Genomic DNA, 18908 nt, shown 5'->3' on the forward strand with positions numbered 1-18908 from the left:
GGAGGGTTTTAGGGGACACCCCCCCCCGCCCCCCCAACTGATACAGGTGTGAAATAACTTTGTCAGCCGGGGTGCAAGCTCAGGCCAAGCCAGGGAGGTTTGCACTGGTCAGAGTGCACAAACACAGACACCAGCCCCTTTATAAGCCCAGGCCCTTCCAAGGCCATTGTTCACACACCTTCTGGCACATGAACTGCCCACGACGCCTGGGTGATCTGTACCCCCCGGCACTGAGGGGCTGCTGGGGGAAGCTGGGACAGCACGGGAGACGTTTAGGGGCAGAGATGAAGGGAAGGAGAAAGGCGGATGGTGAGGACCAAGGGAAACAAACAGACCCAAGGGCCTGGTGTGTGTAAGCAACTGCAGCGCAGAGCAGTTCATGGGGGGGGTGGGCACGTACCCACACAAGCACCTATGTGCCTGCCCTTGCAGCAGCTGGCTGGGGCACAGGGTCCCACGGCACGCTGGCTGCTGCTGGGTCTGGCAGCTCCCAGCAGTAGCTAACAGCACTGTAAAAACCATTTGCTTTCTTGCCCAGCAGTTTGTTTTCTGCTCTCAGGAAGGGTTTTTTTTTTAAAACACCCCACACTGCATTATCCACTCAGGTCTGTCCCCTCCCCGTTCCCCCTCACACGAACAGTGTCCCTTCTCGGGCTGCCAGCTGCCCCTGAGAGGGGGCAGAAAGTGAAGGAGAGAGGCAAGGAAGGAGAACAAGGGCAGCACAGAAGGAAGAGGGGCTCTGGCCTGACACCAACTGCACATCTTTTCCTCTTTTATTGTAAAACACGCCCAACGCGTGCAAGGCTCCAGGCACCAGCCCAGGATCACTGCTCCTGGGCGGGGGGTGGGCCCTTTCCGGTGGTGATGAAGCAGCCAAGGGACACGGGGAGCTCCAGACAGCCCACAGAGTAATGGCACTTCTGCAGCAAGAGCAGCTCCCGCACGGGGTGGCGCACGGCTGAGTGGCACGATGACGGACACAGATGAACCTCCTTCAGAAGAGGCGCTTCTCATACCTGTGAGGGGAGCAGCAAACGAGAGAGCCCTTTTACTGACCCACCTCACCCAGGGCAAGGACCAAAGGCGCAGTTAGGAATGGCTCCTGGCCCACCAGCCCACGGTGGGGAAGCGCCCCGGCACGCTGGCAGCCAGCAGCTCGTCGGCTCGTGCCCTGCTGCGAGAGGAGGGCTGGCCCAGGCCCGACGCCAGGCTGCGGCTCAGCCCAGTGGCGCAGCGGCAGGTGAAGCCAGCAGCATGCCAAGCCAGCGGTGCAGCCGCTGAGGCACGGCATAGCTGTGCCCAGCTCCCCTCGATGCCCACCCTGGGGAGACGGGAGTCCTGCCAGAAGCACTTACGAATGGAGGCCATGCACCCCTCCTTCCACCTGGGCAGACGTCGTCCTCTTCTCAAACTTCAGCTCTCCCGAGTACATCATGGCTCTAAGGGGGGAAGGACACCCATCACAAGGCAGCCAGAGTCCAGGGAAGACAATGCTCTGGCACACGTTCAGCTGGCAGGAGGGACACTGGTCCCACTGGAATGGGCTTTGCTGTGCTCCTAAGAGCCAGGCAGAGTAAGGTAACCCCAACATTTCAAGCCCAGCCAGCTGAATATGCCACAAGAGACCACACTCCTGCATCCCCAGGGCTGCCAAATGTATGACGCAGTGCCCGCTGGAGATGAGGGAAGAGGGCTACAGTGAGGTCAGACCACGCAGAACATGCTGCAGCTTGGGTACAGCTTGCCCGGGGACCCCAAATGGCAGCACTAGGACCTAACCAGAGCACAAGCGAGGGGAAGGACTCACCGCACTTGGGTCAGGCTCTTGGCACCAATATCCTGGCAGGAATGCTGGATCCCAGCAATCAGGTAGGGAATGAACTTGTGGATAGAGCCCTTGTCCTGCACTGCACCAGAGACCCCCTGGGCCACTTTGATTTTGTCTGTCTCACTGCATGGGAGCACAAATCAAGAAAGTCTGTGAAGCAGAGAAGCCTCCAAAACTTGGATCTGCTGCCCCAAAGCACCATCTCTTACCTGAAATACCGGTTCTGGCTGCCCAAGTTCTTGTCCATGGCATCTAGTGAGCCCATGCCACGGTATTTCTTCAGCCTAATTCCATCCGAGAAGAAGTACTCGCCTGGGGCCTCCGTGGTGGCAGCCAGGAGAGAGCCCATCATCACTAGCGCAAGAGATCACCCAGAAGAGCAGGTCAGCAGCAGGAAGGCCGGGGCTGCAAAACCCCCAGGGTCCCCGGGCACAGCACTGTGCTGGACCCCCCGCCATGCCCCCAGCCTCCCTCCAACGCGGGAACCCTTCCGAGGAGGCTCCCCTGCAGGGCGCAGGGCCCGGCCGCCCGAGGCGGGGCTCACCTGTGGAAGCCCCGAGCGCCAGGGCCTTCGCGATGTGCCCAACCGTCTGGATCCCCCCGTCCGCGATCACGGGGACGCCGAACCTCCGGGCGTATTCGGACACCTTGTACACCGCCGTGGCCTGGGGGCGGCCGCACGCCAGCACTGCAGGCGGGGAGAGAGCAGGGAAAGGGTCAGCTCCCACGCAGCAGCACGTCCCCTCCCCAGCAGGCCCGTTTAGGCTCCCAGCACACACATGCTCCAGCACTCGGGAATGCACAAATCCCTGGATGCTCCTTCCCTAGGCCGAGTTACAGGAGAAGTGGATGCCCAGGAGACGCCTGCTGGGACATCCTCACGGCCCTCGACTCCAAAAAGCTGGGGGTGATCCTTGGGACTGGGGTCTTTGACCAAAGGCCTGGGATCAGCCGGGACTGGCGGCTCGTCCTGGTGTGCAGCAGTGGGGAGCTTGGGAAGGAAGCGGAGCAGACTCCAAAAGCCCCTCTCCACTCCAGAGCATCCCTGGCACGTGGCCATGTCCCACCGCTTGCTCCTTCCTAGTGGTGCCAGACCCCTTCTCCATAAACCCAGCAGCTGTATGATGGGCTTCTCGCATGGAAAGGCAGCTGGCTGGGAGAGAGCTGGTACATATATATATATATACTATGTATAGACATATTTATATCTATACATATACACCTGCACACACACAAACAAACAGACATGCAGCAGTGGAAAAGGAAACGGGCAGGATGATTTGATGGCTTACGGGAAACAATTGATGTTCCTGCCCTGCAACGTAGCAAGGATTCTGTCAAGTTTAGCTGCCCCACGGGAAGGGAGTTATTAGCTTTGGATTTACCTGCTCTTCCCAGTTGGTAGCAGTTAGAGGCTTCCCACTGCGTGAGGGAAAACCAGCGCAGGGCACGTCTTGTAACACATTGGTCAGCCACAGGCATGCAAGTATGCTGAGATAAGCCTCTTTCAGGGAGATTTCCCTTCCCCACAATTAACTGGAAGCCTTTTCCCCAGTCACAGTTAGTCCGACACAGTGGGTAAGATCATGGCCATGCAGGATTAGTACTTTAGAGCGTGAGCTCCAGGTGTGGTTCAGCCTGCCTGGCAGCAGCACTGGCAGCACACATCCCTGGCAGAGGTTTGCCGAGGCTGGGAGTCTGCAGTCGCTCCGCTCCCAGTGCTCAGCAGCAGCTGCTGACAGGGGGAAGCCAGACTCCAGGCTGAGATCATGAAAGAACTGGTTTTAATCGAACAAAACTCAGCGTTAAGCTAGGGCTCAGCCAGCCGGGGAGAGTCTGCCAGCTATGACACGAACGCTGTTAGTCTTAAAGAGATGGTCTCGCTTGGTACTGCGCTGCTAAAGGCCACGTTGCGGCTGCAAAACGCTGCAGGAGAAGAGCTCTGTGGAGAGAAGCACCTGATTTTGGAGAGTCTAGAGCCCAGAGTCTCTGGGATTGTGCCACAGACAGCGCAGGGCCTGCTGAAACCTCACAAGAGCAACCATGGAGACCAGCCCTTTAAGGAACAGCTTGGCTCAGGGCCCCTGGGAGCATCACACCGTTCTGACTGTCCCAGTGCCCAGAGCCACAGTTTCAGAGCGCAGGCTTCCAAAGCGGGGTTCAGAGCACACACACACCAAACGGTCTGGGGGAGGGTTTGTCTTTTTTAGCGTATCTGTCAAGGGCGGCCCTACGAGACCATCTGCTAGAGAAAACCTTCTGGGATCTTCCACAGAAACCTCTTTCCCTTTGAAGTGCATCAAAACTAGGAGAAAGGGCAAAACCCAAGGCTTGCCTTGAGTGGCTGCTCAATCCGGCAGCATCAGAGAAGTACAGAGCAGACAAGGCTGCACCCTGTGCTGGGCAGGGGAAGAGCCCTTTCGCTCCACAGGCATCAGCGGGGAAAGACGGGGTTGGTACAGAGCTGCCAAGGCGGCCGTACGCCGTTCGGTCCCCCTGTCACCCAGGGGAGCGAGCTTCACGGGAGGCTTAGCCAGCACACAACTTCCCCACAACTGGGGCCAGATTTAGAGCAGGATTGAGGACTGCTCGGGGATCGCCTCCCGGCACTGGATCAGCAGCGGCATGCCCGGCTAGACATCCAGAAGATGCAGCCAGAAAGCCCAGTTAGGCCCCTAACCAGATTTTGGAGTGGGGGGTGGACAGGCCCGAGTGCCCTCAGCTTTGACAGTTCAGACCCTGCTTCAGGAATTCAGAAAGGCTTCTCAGCTTCCGTTTCAGATTCAAAACCAGTATCCAAAGCCACAAAACCCCAAGTGCATCTACAGCTAAATTATTCTCAAACAAGCAGTAGGGCCATGTGCAGCCAAATCAGGGTCCTGCTTCAAGACACATAATTAGGGTTGGGAACAGGGCAAGTGACTTACTATAGGTGCCCGTGACAGTAGAAGGGCATTTGGGGCTGTGGGACTTTAGGTCTGGAGGGATCTTTGGAGCAGCTAAACAAAAACAAACACACACATTTTAGAGACAGAAGAACAGCAGCAGAACAAAGGACCCCAGCAGTGACCTGCTACTAGGCAGAGCATACGGTGTGGGACAGAGCTGACCTTGCAAACCCTTCCTAGCCTGAGCCAAGCCAGAGGCCAGATCCAAGCCAGCCAGGCCTGGCTGTGCACAGCGCATGCTCACCCTACCCCAGCAGCCATCCAGGGAGGCGACCCCCCCCAACCCAAAAAAGCCAGAGTTCTTGCCCTAAGAGGGACAAAAACCTGGGGAGCTGCAGTTAAAGTTTTGCAACCGCGTCTCCTGTGAAGCACCACGTTCTACCTCTGCTCTGTTCCTTCCCCAAAACCAGCACCCAACCCCACCTCCCGCGGCAGCCTGGAGAGGCACCCTCTGGAGGCGTTCACCCCGCTGCAGAACGGAGCGCGCCTCAGCGGGTCCCCCGCCTCCGAGCCGGGGCAGGACACGTGCGTCCTGGTTCTGCCCTGGCTACGGCAGCGCCAGCCCAAGGACGCTGCAGCCTCCCTAGAAAGGCCACCCAAGACAGGCTGCCCCGACTGGGAAGCGACCCGCAGCCAGCGCTCCCACGGCAGGCAAAGCGGGAACGCAGCTCCTCGAAGGCTCCACGCTGGAAGTGGCAGAGGTACTGCATGGCCTTCAGCCATCAGCTACCCTCGTGCTGCCCAACACGGCAAGGACCACGGAGCAAAGCAGAGAGGGGCTGGGTCCGTGGGCTGTAGTGCCTTGCACCACCTCTCCGCGCCTCACCTGCCTGGTGCAAAACACGAGGACTGAGCCCATCCTCGAGGCAGCCCTTCTCCAGGCCCTGGGGACGCCCCTCTCCACCTTTTAGCGAAGGGTGACCCGGCCTCTGCCCCCCCCAAGCTCCGGCTGACTGCAGAGACAACGGCCAGAAATCCCATTTCGGCCTGGGAAGCGCAGAAAGGCATCGAGCCCAGCAGACCCATTCTCAAGCATCACGCACACTGCTGCCAGAGGGAAGGGGAGCGCTGACAGCCCGCTGCGCTTCACCCGTCAGCACCGGGGATCCGGTAAGCCCCTCTCCCCGCCGAGCTGCCCGCCAGCCCCATCCCACACCGAGCTGGCGGCTCCTCTCGGGCAAAGCCGCGAGCGCCACCCGCCTGCTCCAGTCAGTCTCGGTCAGTACTGGGAAGTGCCTTTGCTGCTGCTGCCACCCCAAAGGTCTGACCCGGGTGATGGGGACGTCCTGGACGAAGGGGGTGAAAGACGGGTTGCTGTGGGACACTGCCCTTACAGGGGGAGAAGTCTGCCCCGGCTGTGCTGCTTTTCAGCAGGGAATCGCTACCAAACAGAGGTGTTCAGCCTATTTAGGAGCCAGCTGATCTCTCTCACCTTCCTGCGTGATGCAGATGGAGCCGCTGCCCATCCCGACTCTCAGGGCATCGACCCCTGCGTCAATGAGGTTCTTGGCCTGAGCGGCGGTCACAACTGTGGGGAGCAGAAACCGGTTTGAAGAGAGACAAGCAGATCTGTGTGTGACACCGCTCTGCCCCGGTGCCTCCCGCCGCGGCTGCAAACACCCCCTGCCCCGGGCACCAGCCTGCGTCAGAGCCAGGCCCGGCTGTCCACTGCTACCAGGCCTATCTGCAGAAGCAGCAGCTCGTCCCTGTCCCAGCTGTCCCCAGTGCACAGGGTGACACTGGCCCTTTAGGCTACTCTGCAACATGCTCACGCCCAAAGGCTGAGGTAGCGGAGGTCACCGCATGGTGCCAGGCACTCTTTGGGCCCCACCAGATAGGGAGGGCAGAGCACAGGCTAACAGCAGCACCAGTAACGCACGAGCCAGGGAAAGACAGGAACTGCTGAACTCTGCTGTGAAGATGGAGGGAAAATTACATCTCCACATTAAGTAATATTCATTATTATTATCCAAAATTTTAAACTGGTGTGGAGAAGAAGCTAATGTGTAAGGGACTACAGAGGACGGTAGCGCACTGTGCTGCAGAACAAAGGTTTCAAAATACTAGCAGCTGTGGCAGCAGCAGGGTACTACCCTGCATCTGCAGAGCGGTCTTGCTCTGCTCCACGAGCCAGAGGGAACCATTTTAAGTTCACAGACATTTACCAAGACGACCGTTTCATTCACGTCCCTGCAGCTCCCTCTAGGTCTAAGAGACAAACGTAACTTAAAGACAAGAACAGCCTTCAACACATGCCTACCGTTTCCTCCAATAACTTGTAGGTTGGGATATTTCTCCTTAATGTATTTTATCATATTGATCTGGAAGATGGAGTTCCCCTGAGAGGAATCCTGCAACAGAAAGAAAACAAATTTCAACCAGAATTTCTGCAAAGGATTACAAATACAGCTCCGGAAGAGCCTCAGATCTTCACTCTGCTTACTGGGGTCTCTGCTAAGCTGGCTAAGTGGGCAAAATGACTCCCCAAATTGAGCACGGAACTAGAGGAGAAGCTGCTGCCAAGACAGTAACATACCTTCCCTCTGCAAGGCAGTTTATCATAAAGGTTTCAGTAACACCCTTCACATTTAAATCCCGTGGCTTCTGCAGCAGACAACAGTCTGGCTGTGGGTAAGAACCGTCTGGCTCTACCACCAGAACACCGTCAGCCCTGTCCCAAGCTACAGCTGAAATGGTGAATGTTCCTTGTGAAACCCAGAAGGGCGGGCAGGGGGGCGCATCTCTCCCTGCTGAAACACCAGATGTCGACCATCGAGCAGCGCTCAGGCCCCGCCAACCTCCGTGACCCGGCCAGCTCGTGGTGTCTGTTAAACATTTCCAGCGGCAGCGCTGCTCGGCCGTGCCCTCGGAGCACGGCGGACTCGCGAGCCAACCATCGATGATGAGACAACAATGTGCAAACACAGGCAGTGACGGCGCCCGAAAGCTTAGAGGCCAGAAGGGGGGACCAGCAGAGCCGCTCTGGGCTGACCGCTCCTGAACATCAGGCAGCCAAGAGAGTAACAGCAACGAACACCAAAGAGCTGAAGGGAAACTGCAAGAAGCCAAATGTTCACAGCTAGTGAGGAACGTCAGAGACGGCGGCGGCAGGCTGCAAGAAGGGTTTGCAGAACATCCTGTATTAACTGACGATGTCTCTTTCCTCAGCCTTCAAGGCTTCGATGTACCCTACGTACTCCCTCGAGGCCAAGTACGCTCCCAGGCAAGAGGAATCCCTCTTATTTGAGGACTCCAACCTGAATGAGACTGAAAGTCCAACAAACTCCCATATTCTAACACAAAAGGGCCTATAACAAAGACACCAAGTGCCCCGCTGCTGCCCCACTGGCAGAGATTCATTCAAACCAGACCCTCAGCCCACCCACCCCCCCCAGGCCATGGTGAGGCCTGCGGGTGGCTCACCAGCACGACTGCATCCACGCCAGCCTGCACCAGCAGGTCTAGCCGATACTTGTCATCTTCGTGGGTCCCGATAGCAGCACCACAGAGCAGCTGCTTCTTGGAATCCTTCGAAGCCAGAGGGTAGTCCCGGTTCTTCTTGAGGTCGGTGCGGGCAATTATAGCCACCAGCTCGTCATCTTCATTAACAATTGGCAGCTTGCCTTGAAAGAAACAGGAAGAACATCACACTGCAGATTTCTGCAGGGGACAGACGTTAGCCTGGAGCACTGCGGCACACCAGCCGCGTCAAAGAGGTGCGTTACCAAATCTTGCTCGGCCACGGATGCCAGCAGCCCTGGCTTGGGAAACAGAGCAAGGAGTTTGCAGGACTGGAGGACTCCGTATTTTCACATCGACCACGGAACAAGCGCATCTTTTTTAATAATTAGACCCACGACACTGTGTTAAAAGTCAAACTGCCAAACCCTAACAGAGCTGAACTGAGTGCCAAAATGTGAAGGCCAGGAGAGAAAACTGAAGATGTGTGACTGGAGAGCCAGGCGCTCTCTGGCTCCTGGGCTGCCAAGAATCCCTCAACATCCAACACACTGGAGATGAACGCATGTGAACTCTGTACCCTGGCAGAGGGCTGCGGGCACTCTCTCCTCACCGCCCTCTCTGCGTGCTGGAACGCAGCCCTCCCGTGTCCCACCCACCCACGGGCGCGTGCCCACCGTCGCCCACTCCTGCGCCCAGCCCAGCGCTTCCATGGCTCTCCCTCGCGGCACAGGCGCTCGCAGGTACCTTTTTTGCTCCTTTGCAGAATTTCATTTGCCTCTTTCAACATTACGCCAGCTGGGGCCACAACAAGATCCTCCCGCTTTGTCATTATCTAGTGGGAGAGAGCAGATAAAAGTCACAAGAACTCCTTCGCACTGATCTCAAAATACCAAACCCGTCTGCCCACGTGAAAGGCTCCGCAGCAGCCACGTGGGAGTGCTCTGCAGACAAAGGAGCCCACAGCACAGCAACACGCCTCCAGAAACACACAGGAACAGCCTCCCGTGTGCTGTCCCCATGCGAGCAGTGGCTGTCAGCCCCCAAACCCATCGGTGTAATGAAAACAGGAGATGGCAGAGGGCCTCAGCAAGCTGAGCGAGAGCACCTAGGAGCAAGGGCCGACTCTCAGATGACCCTTGTTTGGGATGTCACCCAAACAGCCCTCCCTTTTAATAGAGCACAGGCAAATAAGGGCTGGAGACACCTCCAGAGCCCCATGCTGTTCTGGGAGAAATGCCACCCCCAAGCTCGTTTTCAGGCAGCACACAGGCTCTGGAAGGGCTCTGCCCAGAATAACCCACCGCTGCTGCTGGCAAGGTCACCGGGGCAAAGGAGTCGCTTCAATCCAAACAAACACGCTCACCCACGCTCACTCTTGACAAACAAGCACCAAAACACCACGGGAAGCCAAGGGGCAACGGACACCAGCTGGAACACGGGAACAGCTGACGTGTTATGCCGAAAAAGGCTTTCACCACGACAGGGGTCAAACGCTGGAAGAGCAGCCCAGAGGGAGGGAAATCTCTCCACCCTTGGAGACACAGCCCCAGCCCCACGCCGAGCGTGCCTCCAGCAGCAGGCTTGAGAAGGGACCTCGAGGGCCCTCCCCACCTGCAGCATCCTGCGATCACAAAGTTCACGTGGGGTGTTCTCATAAAAGGTTACTCGAGGCGGCCAGGCAAAGCTAAAAGGGAACACCCTCTAACCCTCAAGGAAGGCAGATTAGTTGCACACAACAAAGAAAAAAGATACACCATAAGAACAGACGTTTTGCGTCAGGAAAGAGGTTTGCCCTGCCTGCATCCACCCAAAATCCTGTCTGTGACAGAACCCACATCTCAGGAAAAGCCTGAGGAATCACAGACACATCCCGACACACTCCCTAAGCCTGTGGGATCCACGAGCTTTCCGAGCTACAGCAGAGCCATGTGTTAAACTGGATGGCAACGCACAGCTCAGCAAGATGACTGGTGGACAGCGAGTGAGGAGAGATCCAGGAGACCATTCATCTCCTTAGCCTTGCCCGGTGAGAGCGGCAAGCACCCAGCGCTAACAGCAGCGAGCTTCCCGCTTCGCAGTGCTGAATGATCAACGTAAAGGAGGAGAGGAAATTCTTATCTGGCTCCTCTGAATGGGCCAGCATTGCTTCAAAGGGCCATGGGCACTGTTATAACCTACTCCTGCTTAAGATTCTTGCTGCAGGTATTTATAGGCGATTTCAAACCAAGCAGGGATGAGCATGTGATACCAGGTTTGGTCAGCAAGAGCTAAAAATAGTCGTGAGTCAAGAGCAGAGGCTGGCTGAGCAGCACCGGTGGTGTAACCTGACAGCACCGCAGATCTACGGTTACACAGCTCGTGTGACAGCAACGCCAGAGCTAACAGGAACTGGCATCGCAGAGAACGTCCTCCTGTGCGAGGGGAGTCTGACGGTGTCACATTATAAAGGCCAACCTGCCAGTCTCCAAGTTCAGGGGGTTATTTTAAAGAGTGAGTAGCCTTGATAAGGCAGTCCAGACAAGGAAGATCAGCACTTGGGGGGCTTGCTGGGCACAGTGTAGCTGCTACGGCCCTGGCCAGCACCAGCACGCAAGGCATGACCACAGCAGCAGCCAGGAACACCAGGCATTGATGACTGAACCAGGGGAGAGTCCCAGCTGGAGAGAAGATGGCTTCCACCACGCTGAAAGACAACCCCACGGGAGGAGGCGTGCGAGCGTTGACTGCACGGCCACCCTCCCGTAGCTGCGCTGCAGGAGTCGCAGAGAGCGTCAGCGAACGAGAGGCTCTTCCCTGGAAAGGCAGCTCAAGATGGACCCGCAGAGCCAAGGTGGAGCTGCTCCCTCCCGCCGGCGCAGCCACACGCTCGCCCTTCTCCCTGTCGCAACCACGCGGCTTCCCAACGCGACGCTCGCACCCACCGGCTGCTCACCAGCCCCCCTCACCTCGCCGAGAGGCAAGTCGTGCTCCGACTCTTTCAGGAAATCAATATCTCGAGATGAGATGATCCCCACCAGCTTGCCCCCCATCTTCCCGTTGTCCGTGATAGGAATCCCACAGAATCCGTGACGAGCTTTTGCTTCAAATACATCTCGCACTCGGTCGTTGGGGCTCAGCACCACGGGGTCTGTGATGAACCCTTGCTCGTATTTCTGGAAAGAAGCAGATTCAGCAGCCAGGCTGAGCGGCACCGCCAGACCAAGCAGAAGCTGGCCACGAGCCTGCTGGTTACTGCGGCCGCTGCTCACCAAGGCTGGCAACCACCCAGCCTGGCCCAACGTGCTCACCGACAGGATGACTCCCAAACCAGCACCAAGGCTCACCCAACTAGTGTTAGATTCCCAAGAGTTCCCAGGCCAACCTCCTTCCTGAAATTGCGGAGAATACTCCCGCACCAGGAGGCCTGGCAGTTCCCAACACACAGCACGAGGTTTGCGCAGGCGACCGCGGCAGCGCTGCCACTCGGCAACACCGCGATCCGGCACGCTCCCACGGTCTCCCCTCACAGCTCCTTCAGCAGGGTCAGACCCCACCAGAGCGCGGTTCAGCGCCGCCATTCCGGCCGCTCACCTTCACCTTCCGCACTTCGTTGGCCTGGAACTCCGGGGTGCAGTTGTGGTGGATGAACCCGATTCCCCCGGTGAGCTGGGAACACAAAGGCGCCCGTCAGCGGCTGCGAAAACCACCCGGGCCGGTGGATCCGGCAGCCCGGCACGGAGAGCTGGATCGCCCAGGCCGCCACCGGGGAGCCGGTGCGGCAAACCGGGGGGCGAGCGGGGTGCCGGCCCGCAGCTCGGCTGCCCTGCCCGCCGGGGAGAAGCCCGAGGGAACGGCTTCACCCCGAGGGGGCTGCAGGGGGGGTCTCTGGAGCACTGCGGTGACCCCAGAGCAGCCAGGGCTGCGCCTCGCACGGCAGTTCCATCCCCCGGCCCGGGCCAGCGCCCCGCCATCCCGGTAAGAGGGGACCCGCCTGGGGCGGCGGCAGGCCGGGCCCGCCCCGCGGGGCCGCACTCACCGCCATGGCGATGGCCATGCCGGCCTCGGTGACCGTGTCCATGGGGGAGGAGACCAGCGGGGTCTTCAGGGTGATCCTCTTGGTCAGCGCCGACGTCAAGTCCTGGCGGGGAGGCAGGAGGCGGGTGAGCGGTGGCACCGACACCGGGCCCCGGCCTCGGCCCCGGCCCCGGCCCCGGCCCAACCCCCCCGGCCCGCTCCCCGGCACCGGCCACTCACCACCTGGTCCGCCGTGAAGTCGATGTACCCCGGGAGGATAAGGAAGTCGCTGGGGGGAGGTAACGAGGGGAGACGCGTCAGCGACCGCACCGGGACCGGGTCCGGGTCCGGGTCCGGGTCCGGGTCCGGGTCCGGGTCCTGGTCCCGATCCCGATCCCGATCCCGATCCCAGTCCCGATCCCGGTCCCGCCCCATCCTCGGCCCCACTCACTTACTTGTAGGTGAGCCCATCGCCGCAGCTGAAGAGCTGCTGCGCCGTCAGCCCGTCGTCGGGCACGTAGCCGGTGCCGCCGCTGATGAGGTAGTCCGCCATGGCGCCGGCCCGCCGCCGCCGCGTGCCCGCCGCCCCGCGCCGCGCCGCGCGCCCCCGAGCGCACGCGCGCCCCGACGGCGGCCGCGAGGGCTCAGGCTCCCCCCCCCGCCCAGCGAGAGCACCGCCCAGAGCGGCCGCCGGAAGGGGCCGTGCGCCGGCCTCGCCCCCTCCCGCCCGGGAGGGCACAGGGCGGCCGCGGGGGTCTCCCCGCCCGGGAGGGGCCGGCCCAGCCCGGGGCTGGCGGGGCCGGCCCGCCCCGGTCCGCCCTTGGGACGCACCGGGCCCGGGGGTCGCAGCCGCCTCCTGGGGCCTGCAGTGCCTCCTGCCTGCGGCGGAAGAGCCTTCACGGCACCGCGCCCCTACGCGTCCAGCCCGGTGAAATCGGGTCAGCGCGGGCGTCGGGGGCCACAACGGGCCTTGTTGCGTTGGAGCCGAGCAGCTAGTTGGGTGCGCTGGGGGGAAGGCAACACGGAGGCGGCTGAACGGGGGTATGGCCCGGTGCGGCCCAGTGCGGCGCTCCCCGCTTGGCTTACACCAGCACGGCCCGTATGGTGCGGCACGGAGGTGACCCCAGGGCAGACAGGCCTTAGAAAACAACCCCATGGGTGGCTTGCACAGAAAGATGCTGCCCGTAGGGCCCAGCGGGTTGGGTGGGGAGTTCACCACCAAGCACTCCCAACGGCGTGGGAAGAAAGGCGGGAACGTGCTGGTCAGCTCTGTGGCGGATGCAGGGCTGGAACGCCAGCAGAATCCACAGCAACGCTGTAAGTCGGTGATCTTCAAGAAGGATGGAAGTGAAGAGGCAGGAGCGAGGCAAGAGTCTAGCAATGGGAGCGGAATGAAGGGCATGGATGAGAGAGGGAATCAGACGGAGGCAGCAGTCCTGCAGGGGAGGACCCGAGGCGATCCCAGCAGTGCGCCAGCCTCACACAAGCCCCCTCTTCCCCAAGCCCCCAGGCCCGGCCATACACACCAGTGCTGGGACGAGGACGGCTGCGCTGTACGGCACACCAGGGGTCTCGGCGCGGCACCTTCTGCAGAGGGCAGCTGGGGGGAGGATCTCAGAGAAAAGCAGTAGCAGCAGGGAGGACTGTGCCCGCAGGAGGGGAATGGGCACAAACACAGATCTGCCTTAGAGCAGAGCTGCGGGAACCAGCGATCGGCCGTTCCCAGGATGAGATGATCCCTGCAGATCCATTTGGGCATCAGGAAAAGTTCCTGTACTGCAGGCTATGGAACCACCTCCTCTGATGGCTGGTTTGCTTGCTGGGATAGACTGGATCTGGCCTCAGAGCACCAGGGAGATGACCAGACCCCTTCTCCCCCTGCTCTTGTATGACAGGCTCCCCAAGGGAACTCACTATTTAGCAAGTTCAGGGAGCTAGAGAACGGTGCTCCTGTACCTCCAGCTGTCGTACTGCAGTAGATTAAATCCTTGTCCAGAGATCAGCAAGTAGCTTTAAGAAATCGTAAGTGTAACTCGTGTTACCCAGCTGTAGGATACGGGAAATGTGAACAGAGACATCTGCTCAGGTCTCCCAAAATACTGGGAAGCAAATGGCGCTTGTACACCATGAGGTCCATCAGCCAGGTTCAGCCCTGTACTTTGGATGAACGTGTTTTGGTCTGAGTAAGGATCTCCAAAAGACAACACGGAGTTTAGAGAGAGGCCAGCTCAGCTAGGCTTTGGTGATGCTAATGTTGACTTTTACACAGGGAGGAAAAAAACACAGACGAGTGAACCACACCGTGGGCAGAAGCAGGACTTCTCAGGTTTGGTCTCAGCAGCAGTCACCTGCACAGAATAGAGGCCGCAGCTTCTAAAAGTTACAGCTGTTTCCACCAGACTGTAGTTTTGTTTCTTGCAGGAAAGGAGGGCGCATGCCTCAGCGCAGGGCTGTTCCCTTTGCTGCGAGGAAGGGGACGTGTGGCTTCCAGGGGCCCTCGTGTAACTGAGAAAAGGCGGCCCTTGCAACACCAAGAGCCAGCGACAAGGATCCACGACGCCCCTTCAAACTTTAAGCCAAGAGCGCGGTAGCAATCCCATTTCTACTACTACGAATGGCAACATCAACACCATCTCCTTCCTACAGCCACACGTTAACAGCGCTTGTTGTGACGCTACGCTCCAAATCTCACAGGGTTTCAACTCTTGTTCCCTGACGGTCTGCTATACAAGTTCACGTTTCACCCTGCTTTTACTTCTTTACCCAACTCCTGGGTCTTTACCCCTCCAGGCACTGACTTCCCATTGTTTGCAGTTTCCCTGGGCTAGGGAGCTGTAAGAAAAGCGCTGCCCTGTGCAGCAAGTAAAGCATCTTGCACACAGAAAGCGGTAACGAACGAAGGCACCGAGACACCCATCCCCGAGGCCAGGCTCAGAAACGCAGCCTTCCAGGGGGAACCAACGCCTGCCAAGGACACGCACTCTCCGGTCAGCAGTACCTGCCACAGGATCAGCAGAACAGGAGGCATCGTGCCAGACCAAGATCAGTTCAACAGGGCTCTCTACCCTTTGTTTTAACGAAGGACAGCGCTCACAAAGGTTTGCTGAGCCTATCAGGGGGGCATGCACCGGTCTCGGCTGTGACGCTAGAGCACAGGCACAGCAGTAAACAGGCAAGTTGGCTTCTATTCCGATGGAAACACCAGACAAAGTTTAATGGTTCTCAAACAGACTACAACAAAGGCTGCAGGGAAAAACATTTTATTTCCAAGCAGATTACAAAGAGCAGAGAATATAAGAGTAAAATTAAATTAAAAAAATAGTTGAGTGCATCTCTTTAAAATGATTTGTAGTGTGAGTTACTCACGGGGCAAAGCTACTGGAGAGGTCTGAAGGTCACTTTGCAGGATGCCAATCACATGTGCTGTTTAGACCAGGGTCAACACGGGAGGGACAGACAAGACGTATTTTGCATATAGGCTGCACACTCATTATCAAGCGAGGCTCTGGGCTGCAACTGGACCCTGCCTTTCTGAGACATCCCCTCCACCTCCTTCCCTCCCGCAGTTCCCTCGAGTTCTAGGTGCGGTTTATTGCTGCTGTAAGTGGGTTCAATCTGCCTCCCCATCCCGGTGAGCTCGAACGAGAACGGAGCAGCAGGCAAAGGCGGCTGCCATGCGCAAGGTTACGCGGGGAAAGTGGCTGCAGTGCTGAGAGCCGGGCTTCAGCCACGCAACGAAGGGAACCGACAAGAAAGGGACGCAGGAATCGCTTCAGAGATTTTGGGGCAGCGTGTCAGTGAGACTTCTGGAAGAAGATTTGAGATGCTTCTTAAGGTGGGAAGATGCTCGAGCTGAGAAGGGCTCTTTCCCATGCATTGGCACCGGAGAAACAGAACAGGCTGAAACATCAGGATAAGGTACGTTCCCTGTAATATTTGAGAGGAGCAGCTCCAGCAAGAAGATGGGGAAAAAAGCCCTGTATAGGGTGGAAGACAGTTTATATCCCACTTTAACAGTGATTTAAGAGTCCAAACACTAATTGCAAGTAGGTTGCTATGAAACTGATGAGAATGCCGTTTGTTTGGCCTGTGCAGAGTCAGTCAGTGTCTAGCAGCACTCAGACCAGCCAGAGGATGAGCAACTACAGTATCAGCAAGTCCTCCACCCCACAAATGCTCAGAGGGCTCTTTTCTACCACTTTTGGGTCTGTTCTTATCACAGCATAGGAGGCTCAAAGATGGCCTAGTCCATTCCACGTACAGCAAGGCAGGCAGTAGCCCTGATGCAGCTGAGAACAAGACTCTGCCCTAGAGCAACAGCGCAGAAGACGATTCTTACTTAGGGATCAGATGAAGTCTTTTTTCATCGGTCCAAGGCAGAACAGTTCAGGAACTACTTCAGACCTTGCCTCCCACCTAAAGTCCAGGAGAGCGCCAGGGGTGAGGCAGCCAACTGACAGTTCCCTTTACTCACCACTCTCTAGCCTGCTCTCCGCTGCTTCAGCCATTACCACTTGGAGGAAACGCTTGAACATAGATGAAAATCCAACGGTGCCGTGGACAAGTGTGCAAGAGGCTACAAGTTTCCTTAGGAAAGCAACGGGATTAGTGTCAAGAGACAGGACAACACACGAGCCTCATGTCAGAACGTGAGGTGCTTTACAATAGTCAGTCATGCTCTGCTTTCTATGGGTCCTTTCATACCACGGGGACAAGATGGGCATAGCTCGAGACCAACACCGCAGGGTCTCTAGCTTGACCTCTCAGCTTTATTGATGTAGAGATGGATGCGTTTTCAGCCTGTCTCACACAAGGCATAGGGCATGGAGGTTCTCCTTTAACACACACGCGCGTACAAGAGCTAGCAGTTTGGCACTCTCGGAGCCGAGGGGGAATGCCCTTTAAGCAGCAGTCAAGCTGGTTATAGGAAAGTGTTAAAAAGCTATTTTACATGTTTGACTGGGAACATTTCCCAGCACTTGGATAGCAACCCTAAGCCACAGCACTCTTCTGTGCTACTCTGTACACGCCTTCCTATGAGCCCCTAAAAGGGAGCAGATCATGTTCTTCATGATCAAAGAACATAGTATTTATAGTCTAGAAATACTGTACCTTTTAAACTAGCTCCAGAGACCCAGACTAGAAGCCAGGTCCAGGAAAATAATCCTTAAGTCACAGTATATCGATTGTCTCTAAAAATAGGGAATGAAGTTAACACGGTGGACATTCTGATGAGACAGTACAGAACAGTACGGCAGTCCACTTCCGCATCAGCAAATCCCTCTCCTATGTACGTCCAAACAGTGAGAAAATAATGGAAACACTTCAGGTGTCAGGACAAAACCAGTCATCAGGAGATCTCCAGGTGCCAAGTTCCCCCGTTCCTAAGGAGTATTCTCCAAGATCAAGGAGAGCTCTTCCCCTACAAAGATGTTAGGTCATCCTGCAGTTAAGGGCAGTAAGGAAAGTGCACAATCTAGAATTTTATGGTCGCATGGAATTCTGCTTCCCCAGAAAGCTCAGCTGAAGTATCTGTTCACCCCTAACCTGGAACTGCCCTAATGTTCTGTCAAGTTATTGCAGCTTCTGGCAATTTTTAGAGTAAGAGGTGACTCCCAAGGCCACCTGATGAAGTGACTTGTACACTGGGTATCTGGCAGATGACTTCAACACCCACTGCATTTCCCCCAGAGACAGACAAAGCAGCAGGCTCACGCTGAGGTGCGGGCATGCTGGAGCAAGCTTCCCGTGCAGTGCTGCAGAGCACACGCTGGGCCTCGAGCGCAGCTGTCTGCAGTTTCTCTCACATCTTTGCAACTCTGTTCAGAAGGCAGGACAAACTGCCCAAAAGAACGGGAAATCCACTCTGTGCAGGCCTGCTGGGCATCCTGAGCAGAAAGAGCACCCAGCTGCTTGAAACAGGGGGAGCTTGCCCCTAACCATGTCCTTAAATACCTAAATTAGGGCCAGGGATGACCTTCCAGTCACTAAGATATGGTAACGGGATTACAGGCTTCTGAGAGCTGCAGCTGAGGGTACACATTGCCAGCACTACACACCACCCAGGCACCATCCTCCCAGCTTATCCACTGGGATCTGGGCACCAACCCCAGGCTATTTTCCCCTGGCGTGACTCTGAGGGCAGACACGGAGCTGAGAGTCTGCTTTAGAGCGCAGGTATTGGTAAACCGCCTCACCTCTCTGCCCCTGCTGGAGCACAGAGTCCTGTGCAGGGAACAAACTCGTACTGACAACCAGCTCCGGCACATCTGCTGCCTCATGAACACCGATGTCAGCCGCTGATGCTTCCTGCTTGAAGCCTCACTGAGCCTGCACACCTCAACACTGCCCAAGAGCACAAAGACAGGGAACATGATGGCTCCTCTCATCATTTACACGGCGCACAACCGGCAGAGAGGGCAGACCTTCCTCCTCAATACAGACAGCTGCTGGTCAACAGAAGCTTCAGAAAAAGTGCTTGCCTGTACACAAGTCTAAGTTCTTTTACTGTAATATGTATTTAAATATATATATATATATTTTGGAACAGGGAACAGACATGAGATGGAGAAGCAGGGAAGACAAAAGTTCAAGAAGCAGAGTCATCTCTCCACGTCCAAGAAGCTGGTGGCAAAAATAACAAGCCTGGCTAGAGTGATCTCCCATTTCAAGCACAG

General features: G+C 57.3%; 1 protein-coding gene across 5 annotated transcripts; it reads right to left on the minus strand.

Annotated features, from left to right (window-relative positions):
- Positions 1-755: 755 nt before the first annotated feature.
- On the minus strand, positions 756-12784 carry IMPDH2 (inosine monophosphate dehydrogenase 2). 5 transcript variants are annotated; one of them, XM_086469702.1, is made up of 15 exons: positions 12687-12784; positions 12472-12520; positions 12254-12355; positions 11809-11883; positions 11184-11390; positions 8983-9070; positions 8200-8399; positions 7037-7127; positions 6209-6304; positions 4756-4827; positions 2373-2516; positions 2038-2182; positions 1808-1951; positions 1356-1439; positions 756-1016 (listed from the first exon to the last, which is right to left on the minus strand). In XM_086469702.1, the coding sequence occupies exons 1-15, from the start codon at positions 12782-12784 to the stop codon at positions 995-997; spliced, it is 1617 nt and encodes a 538-aa protein (XP_086325828.1). In that variant the 3' UTR covers positions 756-994. The 5 variants fall into 5 exon arrangements, with proteins under 5 accessions (XP_086325828.1, XP_086325832.1, XP_086325831.1 ...); XM_086469706.1 differs by lacking the exon at positions 11809-11883; XM_086469705.1 differs by lacking the exon at positions 4756-4827 and having other exon boundaries at positions 11824-11883.
- Between the last annotated feature and the right edge of the window lie 6124 nt (positions 12785-18908).

This window comes from Leptosomus discolor, chromosome 9, assembly GCF_034619465.1.
Source record: "Leptosomus discolor isolate bLepDis1 chromosome 9, bLepDis1.hap2, whole genome shotgun sequence".
NCBI lineage: Eukaryota > Metazoa > Chordata > Aves > Leptosomiformes > Leptosomidae > Leptosomus > Leptosomus discolor.

Bases quoted from the DNA above. Each gene is read 5' to 3' on its own strand.
- IMPDH2 (XM_086469702.1), bottom strand. From the start codon at position 12,784: ATGGCGGACTACCTCATCAGCGGCGGCACCGGCTACGTGCCCGACGAC. The intron at 8,400-8,982 runs GTACCTGCGAGC...GTTTCTTTCAAG, and splicing joins TCTGCAAAGGAGCAAAAAAG to GCAAGCTGCCAATTGTTAAT. The intron at 1,017-1,355 runs GTAAGTGCTTCT...CTCCCCTCACAG, and splicing joins GGGGTGCATGGCCTCCATTC to GTATGAGAAGCGCCTCTTCT.